This window comes from Molossus molossus, unplaced genomic scaffold (genome assembly GCF_014108415.1).
Source record: "Molossus molossus isolate mMolMol1 unplaced genomic scaffold, mMolMol1.p scaffold_m16_p_8, whole genome shotgun sequence".
NCBI classification, from domain to species: domain Eukaryota; kingdom Metazoa; phylum Chordata; class Mammalia; order Chiroptera; family Molossidae; genus Molossus; species Molossus molossus.
The window spans coordinates 74,147,141-74,159,343 of NW_023425402.1; the positions used below are offsets into that span (position 1 = coordinate 74,147,141).

Below are 12,203 nucleotides of genomic sequence, written 5' to 3' on the forward strand. Positions count from 1 at the left end.
AGTAATAAAAATAATGTGTCCTCTAATTATGTGCATGCCGTGTGCATGTCCACTGAGGTTCTGTTATAATTCAGTGCTAGTTAAATGTGTGATCGAAAGGTAGTTTTATTCTGAGCTCTCCTATTGCCGTTAAAATGTCAACCCCTGCTGACAGAAATGACGAAAGGCCATGGAAAAGGAACACATTATGGAGCCGTTTGTTTAATTCCTGATGGGAAAGGGGCCACGAAGGTCTAGAGAGGAAATCAAATGTTCATCCTTTACTTTCTGAAGCAATGATAGGGTTGAGTTTGAGGCTTTTTTTTACTCCAAGGCTACCGTTGTCCTCATCACCTCACCCTGACCTACTTCTACAAGGTTCTATTGTTCAGCTTAATTCTAGGCACATATTCAGTGAATAAATATTTATTAAGTAAGTGAATGAATGAATGCGAAGAGGATGGCAGGAGACTTTAGACTTGACACTGCAGGTACTTTCTGGGGAGCCAGGAGATGGCACCCCAGCTGCTGGGACTCATGGACCAGAGAGGGAGGGCAGTATCGGGGGGTCAGCATCCTCCTGGAATGGACTTGCGTCCAGTGTGCTGAAGGATTTTTAAACATGCAACACCTGACTTTTAGTCACGGACACCGGCCTCTCTCCTTTAGATTGTCACATGAAAAGATGACCACAGCCAACACAACAATAGCCATCCCGTGTGAATGAATCAAAAGTATACCAATTTGTTTGTCAGATCGGCAAAAAAATCTATTTTGCCGATGCGCCGCAGACTTTTAGTAATCAGTGTATGTGTGCCATGAGATGAAAAAGTTTAAAAAGCACTTCCCCAAAGCATCCCCTCGCGCCTTGCAAAGTCTCCCCAGTTTGTGCTCTGACTGCTGAGTCTTGCTGGAGAACTCACAGTGTCTTAGCTGGGAGACGGGCATCCAGACCTCCTTCACCTCCCTCCACCTATCTGCATTTCTCTCCCTTCCTTCCCGCCACGTCAGTCATCTCTTTACACAGTCTCATGAACAGCACACATGGTTGCCACTTTCTCAAGGTAAAAAGTTGTTTTTCCCCCCTATGGAATAGTAAATGTGTTTTATAGTTTTCTGGACTTGGAAAGCATTTAAAAAAAAGTAGATTCTGTTATTTCCTATAACATTGACCAATTAAAGATACAAAGCATTTAAAAGCAAGAAGAATAACAGGTATTGTTGTTTTATTATTATTTTTTTTGTTTTACTCTATTGAACAGAAAGGCTGGGTCTAGTTACGATATCATTAAAGAAAAACGTGCGATGAATAGAGCTAAAATGTCCCCCTGGGCAGCAGGTGTTCAAGTCACAGTTGGAAATCTGGTAAATGACTTGAGCATTCTCTGTCTCCCATTTGCCACATTGTGGTAAAAGACATGTGAACACATGTAAGCTGATGTGAAAGCTGAATGTCGGGGACAGAAATGTGCTTGGGTCAGCTAGCCTAGGTCTGGGGGACACAGGCGCTTCGTCACTGCTCATGTGGTGGGTGATGCTTATTTGGGGTTTTTCCCTGGAGGCTGAAACAGGACAGTTGACCTTTCCCTTAGACAGAATAATGGAACCACAGAGCAGGATGGACCTTAAGGAAAATTAAGAATACACCTTTTGTTTTTGTTTTTGTTCTTAAACCAGTGTTGCCACGGGGGCCTGGGGAGTTGAGGGGACCTGACAAGCTCACTGCTGTAAAATGAGATGCTCACTAGAATCAAATAGGATGCTCCTTCAAAGCCCTATTTCTCTTCATAATAATTAAATAAATAGAGACAGTGGCATGTGCTCAGAATTTAACATCAGATGGCCTGTATGACCTGAAGGCAAGTCACTCCCTCTGTACGCTGGCCTTTTGCCTGTTTACTCTCAGATCCACCTGTTTCTTATCCTCACTTGCTCTGCTCTGCAATGTAGAGGCTTATGCTGACTATTCTTCCCAGATGCCCTAGTCAACGGGCTTTTGGCTAGGCTTAGCCAATGGGAGGCAGTAGAGAGAGATTGGAGGGTGGGAGAAAGAAACTAGGGTGCTCCTCCCTGTGTCTTTCTGTTTGGGGTTGGGTCTCTAGAAAAGGCTGAGTTTCCTTTGTGATGCTAAGTCTGCTGGGTTCCCTGCCTTCTGACCCCTGGTTACATGGCCTCCCCACTGGATCTGTCTAGCTGAGGGCATGTAAGTTACGCTGTTGCTGATCTCTGCATCGCCTCAACATTGTGTTTCTTGTCATCCACTCAAACACCTTTGTCACTTGTGCCCCATATTAAATGTCGTCTATTGAACCTGGTATGGACTGATATACTCTCTACGCTCATTTCCTTATCTGTATAAAGAGTGTAACAATAGTAATGACATTATACTGTGGTGGAGATCCATTAATTAATGTATATAAAGTACATGACCCATCACAAGCTCTCAATCAGTATTAGCTGACCGTAGTCTTTTCAAATCTCTTTAGCCCTTTAGCTTGTCTCATGGTGCATGAGGACAAGAGTGAATGGATTCTATCTTCAGTGAGAAAGAAAACACTTCAATTAAGAAATGGTTGTACACATACCCTGTGTATAAATGTAGTTACTACAGCCATTATGTAGTTGTCAGTCAAAGATTAATACACTCCATTTGTTTCATGAAGTTTATCGACTGTTTGAAAACCCTGCATGGACAACACATTGGGCCTTCAATGCCTTGCTAGCATCCACTAACGAGCTAAGCCCATCCGAGAACAGCAAATCAGCAAACTGCAGCAATCCTGAGTTCCCACTCTTAAGTCAATCATGTGTTCGTTCATTTGAGGGATATGCTTTGCTCACAAAACAGGATCTTCACACATGAAAACACTGACTGACCTGGCAAAGTGGTTAACTGGGATGGTGTATACATTCCGCTCCCATCCCCCTACATTTAATCTCTACAGTTTTTAAAAACACCTTTAGAATGTTAACGCTGGAAGCATTCCAAGGGAGTCTGATGAATAGAGTAAAACTCCACTGTGTGTATATTTTCCTACTCTCCTTGGCTCACAAATTATGCTTGTAACGTCACACCTCTCCTCTGAGCCAGCTGACTGTACATGTAGCTCCCTACTGGACAAATCCTCTAGGAGGATGCATAAGCATTTACAACTTAACACGTTCAAAATGGAGCTTTCTACGTTCTCTGAAAACCCTGGTCCTCCCTCAGTTCTCTTCCTCTCAGTAAATGGCGTCACAATTCACCCAGTTTACAAATTAGCCGGAACCCCTAAGAACCCAAGGATATCCTTGATGCCCTCCTTCTCCTCGCTGCCTACATCCAGTCTGTCACCAGCACCTGAGTCTTCACAGACCCTGCCTCTTCCCTTCATCTCCACGGCCACTCTAAGCAAAGCCACCAGCATCTCTCGCCTAGACAATGACACTGCGCTTCTCCCTGGTCTCCTCCTTCACTTTTCTCCTTCCACTCCCTTCTCCGCACAGTAGCCGGTCATCTTTGAAAAACGTACATCAGATATAAGCCACCTGCTACAAACCCCTAACAGGCTTCTTATTACAACTAGAATAAGACTATTTCTTTCCAAGACATACAGGGCCCTGCATAACTCACCCCTTGCCTGATTCTCTAAGCTCAGCTCTCATCCCTTCCCCATTCTGTTCATCCTGCTCAGAGGTCTGTCCCTGACAGTTCCTGCGTCTCCCCAGGCCCTGGAACAGAGGGCTGAGGGTGCTTTCCTGTGCAGAGAACCCTGCCTAGGACACTCCTCCCCTGGCTCCTCCTGTGGCAGTGCCTTTCAGTCCTTCAGCCACCAAGGCAAATGCCCCTCCACAGAGGAGCCTCACTAGTCCGCCTTCCTACAGCAAGCCCCCCGCCTTTCTCCGTAGGAACCCTATTCTTTCTTCAGATCACTAGCTCCAACTCGGGGCCTGTTGTGTAGCCCTAGCAGAGTGCCCAGGGCATAGCAGGCAGGCAATGAACAAATACTTGAGTGACTGTCAAACATCAGAGCCAACATGTGAGCACCCATGGTGTGCTAGGTAATATAATGGAAGAGTAGAATTCTGGAACATTCTAGCCTAGTCATGTGCAGTCTAAATCAGTTCTCAAAAAAGGGGGTGTTGGGGTATCTCTGGTGCCTGGACTCTGTTCAGATCAAGTTTGATTATTTTTAGTGAATTAATTTAAGAGTATATCTTGCCCCTAGCCTCAGATTCCTTAAAGGTATACTGAATTAATTTTTATATCTCTTCATGTATTGATCATAGGTTATTTAGTAGTGCGTTTTCAGTAACTTGGTTAAAAGGAAAATGAATGATAGGTAACATGAAACCAGTTACAGGGAAATTGACCATTTTTAGGGAATTAAGACTTCTGCTGGGGAGGCGGAAGCCATCTGATAGCGCTATGGCAGAGTATCCACGAGAGGACTCGTACAGGGTAGAATAGGAAAGGTTATTCCAGTTTTCTCTGGGGGCACTTCCACCACACTAGAGGGGGCTGTTGCACTGAGTTGGCTTACTTACTGTTCAAAATAATTTTGTATACTTCGGAGCAGAAATGTACAGATGATGATGTATGCCCTGAAATATTTTTCACACGGGTAAAACAAACTTCCTCTTTGGGGGAGTCACTGGTCTTCATAGTCAAAGGGACTGGATGATAGTACCTACCAAATGCTCCAAAGTGCACAGGACTCAAGGAAGCCATCTGCCCATGGCCCACAGCAGATACACTATATCAAGGATTCCTTTGGAAAGTTTGGTTATTTTTATTACATTGTAAAGCCCAAAGATCCACTGAATTGTATCACTTGTGCTTATTCTATGCCTTATTCTTTCAAAGTAGAAAAATGAGCATTATTTTTCTACATGTGTGTTGTATCAACATCTATGAAAAAATAAACCAAACTCTAGACTTAGCCATAAACTTCAGCTTGGGACCCAACAAAATTGTGTACTTATGGAATTAGTATTAACAACTGTGTATCTAGTTATAATTAGAGAGAGATTTAGAGGCTGAGAGACTGGATGACCATATTGCATTCTAAGGACATTTTTTTCTTTCTCTTTTACACAGCTTAATCCTTTGATGATCTGCAAAGTATTTACCTATTTATTTATAAAATAACAGCATTTACATGTGAGCACCCACGACATGCTAGGAAAGGTGATAAAGGAATAGGTCTGTGTGCGGGCAGTAGGGCTGGCAGGATTGACAGATGGGCAAGATCATCTGCACAAAGAGCAATGAAGTTTTCTTCCCAAGGTCACGCAGTTAGTATTCCATTTCATACTCTGACTTAGTCCCGATCTCTTGACAGGTAAGCCTTTCAACTTTAAGGATTATGTAGTAACTTATCATTGTGAACAATGCGTGATACCAACAGTTTTGTTCCTATTTCGCAAATAAAAAACTAAGAGATGAAAGAAGCTGTAACAGACATGGACAGAAGCTAATTACCCCACAACTGAGAATACGATTCAGAAACCTGAACTTGTATTCTGACTGTAGCCACTAAGAGCCACTCCTTCCTAGAAGAAGCAAAATGTCAGATAAGTAGTGAGAAGCAGAAAATTTATTGTTTTACTTTTAATGTTTTAGCTATGTCATACCCAATGCTAGACATCAGTTAATGGAGTGAAAGAAAAACTCTCTTCTGTGAATGATCACTGGTGTGCACAGGTCCCCTTCTTCCACCCACTGTGGACATGAACAGGCCTGGAGGAGGCTTGATGCTGCCTGTCTTCCTCTCCCCCCAGGTCTGCTCTACGTCGGCTTCAGTGCCTGCATGTTTGGTCTCTACAGCTTCATGCCGGTCGTCATCAAGAAAACCAGCGCTACTTCTGTCAACCTCTCCCTGCTCACAGCAGATTTGTACAGCCTGTTCTGTGGGTTGTTTCTCTTCCATTACAAGGTAAGTTGGGTCAGTGCTCCTTTGAGAAGATACTTGGTAGGGAAGTGACCTACCAGGGCACAGGTAGGACTCCCTGCTGTGGAATGCCTTGATTTTGTGTAGGAAGATAAGAATGAAACTGTGTGCTAACCCCTATGATCTGGGTATTTACATTTCAACTATAAGAGGCAACATTTTGTCATTAGAGACCAGTAACTTCAGATAATCGATAGTGAAAGATAAGAAACCCCCCTAAAGGAAAGTGCTTTCAGTAATGGGGGGCAGTTTTTTTCTGACATCATTCCACCCAGAAGGGACTCGTGGTTCAGCCTGAAGCTAGGATGACTTGTACAATTTCCAGACAAAAATTGCAAAATGGGTTCTGCTAAAGGCACTGGACCAAAGACATAGTTCGTGCAGTTTCTGTTCTGCAGATATTTTTATATCTGCAAATATGGATAAAAAATGTTAATGCATTTGAAATGCAGCTGACCCTTGAACAATGTGGGTTTGAACTGTGCAGCCTCATTTATGCACAGAGTTTTTGAGTTAACATAATGTATTTTCTCTTTCTTATGATTTTCTTAATAACATTTTCTTTTCTCTAGCTTACTTTATTGTAAGAATACAGTATATAATACATAGAACATACAAAATACGTATTAGTCAACTGTTTATGTTATCAGTAAAGTAGGCTATCAGTAGTTAAGTTTGGGAAGAGTCAAAGTTATAAATGGGTTTTCAACTGTGCAGGGGGTCTTGTTCAAGGGCCAACTGTAGCTTCTTTACTAAAAGGTTGAGGCTCGAGTAAAGGAATGCAAAGAGATATTGTGAAATATATACAGTTAACATATCAACCCAAAAGAAAAGAAGAAACTGTTTAGTCCAAAGATGCTGGTCTTTTTGAGGACTGCCCACACCCTAACCCAAGGCAGGAATTGGGTGGCATATGGAGGTCCCATGTTATCTTTTAAATGCTATACTCCCTGCCTGGCTGGTGTGGCTCAGTGGTTGAGCATCAAACCACACACCAAGAGGTCACCAGTTCAATTCCTGGTCAGGGCACATGCCCAGGTGGTGGGCCAAACCCCCTGTGGAGGGTGTGCAGGAGGCGGCCAATCGATGTTCTCTCTCATTGATGTTTCTATCTCCCTCTCCCTCTCCCCTCCTCTCTCTCTAAAATCAATAAAGAAAAAAAATATTAAAAAAAATAAATAAATGCTACACTCCCTGCAAATATATATATATTTTTTTAATCTTCACCCGAGGACATTTTTCCATTTTTTGTTCAGATAGAGTGGGAGGGAGAGAGAGGAAGAGAGAGAGAGAGAAACATCGATGTGAAAGGAACACATCGAGTGGCTGCCACCCGCACGACCAACCAGGGCCGGGGACAAACTGCAACCGAGGTACATGCCCCTAGTGGGAACCGAACCCGGGTCTCTCAGGACCGCAGGCCGACACTCTAACCGCTGAGCCAAACCGGCCAGGGCTCCCTGCAACTATTAACAATTGATTTGAATTGGTATTAAGAAGAGACCTGCTTGCCATTCTTTAACTAGTCCTGGAAGCTAAGGGTCAATGGGCACTGTGACCATGTGAAAAAGGAAAAGACAGAATATCCGAACAGATGAGACCAAATTAGGACAGGCAGAAGAAGAGGCAGGAGAGGAACACTCTTCTGGCCACTGGTAGCCAAGAACTTCACCAGTGGTTGTACAGTTAACATCATCAGCACATGGTGATGAGGCATCTTGGTCGGCTGAGCATCTTCAACCAGGCCAGACTGCGATTGGAGATTCCTGGAGTTGTGAGCTGGGAAGAGTATGTACTTCAGAGGACCAGAGGCCAAGCAGCTGAAGTGCATAATCAGAAATATTACTGAGAGAAGCCAAAGCCATAGCCAAGAAACAGACTGAGAAGGGCAGACAAGGGTGCAAAACAGGTCACAAATAAACCTGGCAGCTGAGAAGACCGGAAGTAGATCTGGAAGATAGGTGGAGAAAGTTACTATGCTAGTAGACAGGAATAAAGTGCTGAGGTCTTATTTTGCCCAGTGTGGTGGCAAAAATGATAGCGTAAAGGGACTGTGAAGACTGGACAATGTTTATGCATTGTTTACAATTGTTTTTGCCTGGATAGTGCAGTCAGTGTTTCCTGAACGCGCACTGGTCCTCCAAAGGGTGAAAAGTACTCACATGTTCTTTGCATGCTGCTCCCAGCCACAGAGCTGGGAGGTCCAGCTTCCTCACAGTCCCCCTCTGTATACCCCCAGTTGTTTTCCGGAGACCTGGGACCATGTAGCTGTGGTCTCATCAGTACAGCTCAGTGGCCTCCACGTTTCTTCTCTCTGCAGCTAAGCACCCACATCTAGTACGTTCCTTAGGCATGAATTCAGTTCTCAGCAATTTTTCCTTTAATTGTCCGTATAAGCTCCAGAACAAGAACAAATCCCTTTAATCTTCCTTGAGGAAAGAGAAATGTGGTCTCTTCTCGGGCAGTCCAGTTATTGGCATCTCTGTTCCTGAAAATCTGGTTTCATTGGGGCACTTGCTAAAAATGCAGATTTGTGGCCCACACCTTGAGCCACAGAATTGGTAACGGGGCACATGTCTGAGGGAGTCTGCATTGTTAGCCAGCTCCCTGTGATGCTGATGTTCCCTGAACTGAAGAACAAAGACCTGACAGATGTACCTGAACAGCGTTCATTTCTATTTAAATGTATCGCTCCTCATATTTCCACTGACTTTTGGTTAGACCTGGGGCTCACCACATTTACACCCATCAGAAACCAAGAAGGCTAATGAACCAGGTGAAGGCTAATTCTCTGCATCCATCTTGTCCCATCATTGGTATGTTCCTGCTTACCTAGGATAAGTGATTCGCTGAAGAGGAAACCATGCAGTAATCCTCATTGTGCTGTCGTAGGGAGGCTGCGTTACCTGAAAATTAAATCCTCATAGTCACCAACTCCGAAGTGTAATAGGTGGTTTTATTTCTTAAGGCAACTTTTTTGCTATACACATACATTTTGTTACTATTTAAAAGATAAATTTCCTTAAGGCAAAAATTAATTCAACACATAGGTGTTTTTTTCTAACTAAAATTGATTCCTAGTGTCTTTATTAAAATTAAACTTTCAAGATCATTGTCAACTCACATGTCATTTTAAGAAATAACACAGAGATCCCATTTACCCTTCTTTACCTAGTTTCCCCCATTGGTAACATCTTGTAACATTACAGGACAATATCAGAATACTAACTTCCATGCAGTCAACATATGAGCATTTCCATCCCCACAAGGGATGCTGCCTTTTTGTAGTCATACCTACTTCCTCTTATCAGCCTCCTTAACCCTGGAAACCACTGACTTATTCTCCACGTCTCTAAATTTGTCCCTTCAAAAGTGGTATGCAAATGGAATTATATAGTATGTAACCTTCTGGGACTGACCTTTTTCACTCAGCACAGTTCTCTGGAGATTCATCAAGATTATTTCACATATCAGTGGCTTGTTTGTTTTCGATGCTAAGCGCTATTCCATGTACCACAATTTATTTAACCATTCACCCAGTGAAGGGCATCTGGGTTGTTTCATCTTTGCTATTATAAATAAAGCTGCTGTAAGCATTCATGTACAGGTTCTCCTGTGAACAGAGTTTTCATTTCTCCAAGCTAAACACCCTAGAGTATAACTGCTGGGCATATGGTCCTAGCATGTTTAGTTTTATAAGAAACTGACAGACTGTTTCCACAGTGGTCTATTGGCTTTCATTACAAAGAAATACATGTTTGTTGTGATCAAGTCAGAAAATACAAATAAGTGCTGTTATACACTGGTACCATTTTACAGTGTAAACACATTTTTACAACATACATATATTTTATCTTTCATATATTTTAATAAAAATTTAATTATACTGTACCTACTGCTTTGTTACAAGCTTCATTTAAACTTAGCATGTATATAATTCCTTATCATTTAATATGTTTATATATTGTGAGTCTGGATGAAAGGTTCGCAATTCTGGCTCTGCATGACCATCACCTGGACAGATTATACAACAGCCCTGACCATGGCCCGCCCCAGAGAGTCTAATCATGATTGGTTGGGATGGGGCCTCTTTTCAAGCCCTTCAGGTGACTCATCACATATCCTAATACACAGCCAGAGTTGAAAAATCACTAATTTATAAAAATATTTTTAGCTAATGTATAATATTCTATTGAATAGTTATATTTAATTTAGTTAACCCAGGGTTTCTCAACCTTGGCATTATTGATTTTTTTTAATCCTCACCCGAGAATATTTTTCTATTTATCTTCAGATAGAGTGTGAGGGAGTGGGAGGACGAGAAAGAGAGAGAGAGAGAAACATCGATGTGAGAGAGACACATGGACTGGTTGCCTCCCACACGACCCCAACCAGGGTTGGAGACAAACTGCAACTGAGGCACGTGCTCTTGGCCGGAATCAAACCCATGATTCATTGGTCCATGGGCTGATGCTCTACCACTGAGCCAAACCAGCCAGGGTGCATTATTGGTATTTTAGACCACATGATTCTCTGTCAGGTGGAGGTGTCTGTCCTGTGCATGGCAGGGTATCGAGTGGCATCCCTGGCCTTGACCCCAATGACACAAGCAATTCCCCAGCAGTGACAATAAAAAGATCTCCACACATTGTTCAATATTGAGAACCACTGATTTAACAATCCCTAATTATTAAACTTTTGGCTGATATAAAAAATCGGAAGAATTAGCTTGTACTAAATCTTTGCTCACATTTATTGTTTCAAAGTTTTTAAACAATAATTTAAAAATGCATTGTATAATTAGTTTGTTTCCTTTCCATTAGAAACAAAGATCTTTAAAATAATTTGAGAATCCTGTGGCCAGTCAGGAACTCTGCGTACAGGCGGTATTTACAAAGCCTGTGAATATTATGGCAACCAGTCTCAGGACGAAGAAACGCTCTGCTTCCCCTTCCCCTTCTGTCTCACCATCCTAACAGTTGACACCACGTCATTTATTTTTTGAATAAACACTGTCTTGTACTGTTTGTTCTCTAATTGTTTTTTGAACAATAGTACTTACTCAATTTAAATCTAAAAATTGAAGAAAAACTTTTTTTTTTTTTTTTTTGCCCTACACAATTTCTAAACTAACCTTTCAAGCCATATTTGAATCTGCAGTCAAATAGTTATTGTTTGGGAAAATCCAGGGTTTTTCTTTCCTCCCAGGGCTCAGCTCGCCTGCCTCTGAAACTGGCCTTGGGCTCGCTGCCCGGACGGCAGGCTCTGCGGAGCTGGACGGAAGGGCAGTCCCGAGGGGCTGCAGGTTTCCCACCAGCATCAGAAGGGCCATCTCAGAAAAGGGATTTTATTTCATTTTATTTTATTTTATCCTCACCCAAGGACATTTTTGCAGTTATCTTCAGATGAAGCAGGAAGGAGAGAACAAGAAAGGGTGGGAGGAAGAAAGAGAGAAACATCGACGTGAGAGAGACACATCGAGTGGTTGCCACCCACAAAACCCCAACCAGGGGAAAAACTGCAACCGAGGTACGTGCCCTTAGCGGGAACCGAACCTGGGACTTTCTAGTCCGCAGGCCAACGCTCTAACCACTGAGAAAACCAGCCAGGGCAGAAAAGTGATTTTAAATAACTTTTAAATAACTATTGGAGCTACTTGGATCTATAAGAGAAATTTATTATTAGTGCAAAACTCTTGGCAAATTTTGCAAAATTTAAGAATGGCGCTGTCACATGATAAGGTGTGTGTGTGTGTGTGTCTAGGAGTGGGAGAAGGTGGTTATGTTTTTATATATCTTCTTTAGAGATATGCTTTTAAATTCTCTTCTCAGTTTTCATTAGGTTTTTGTCTTTTTCTTATGGAGTTGCCATATCTCTTTATACATGCTGTATACTAGACCCTTATCAGATATATGATTTGCAAATATTTTTTCCCACCCTGTGGTTGTCTTTTCACTTTCTTGCTAATGTCCTTGGACACACAAAAGTTTTTAATTTGATGAAGTCCAATTTATCTATTTGATTATACTTTTAAACACATGAAAGGAACCGAGTCAGTCACACCACAGACTTTGGGCCACCAAGTCTTCCCGGTGGTCCCCGACACCACGCTTCTCCAGGGCTGCACAGTAAGGACAGCTGGTTGCCTCCAACTGTCTGCTCTGCGGGGATGGTTGACAGTCACAGCCTAAGGAAGAGAAGATTCCATTCAACTGAGGGCATCTTTAACTATATAAAGAGCATAGTGTGGAAGAGAGTGTGAACCAGTGACCCTCAACCTTGGCTGCACGT

At 42.5% G+C, this 12,203-nt stretch overlaps 1 protein-coding gene across 1 annotated transcript in view; it reads left to right on the forward strand.

Annotated features, from left to right (window-relative positions):
• Positions 1-12,203, forward strand: part of SLC35F1 (solute carrier family 35 member F1) — a 382,926-nt gene that overhangs the window by 335,555 nt on the left and 35,168 nt on the right. The window contains exon 7 of the mRNA XM_036248565.1: positions 5,743-5,897. Within this exon, the coding sequence (XP_036104458.1) occupies positions 5,743-5,897 (155 nt within the window). The remainder of the gene's footprint in view (positions 1-5,742; positions 5,898-12,203) is intronic.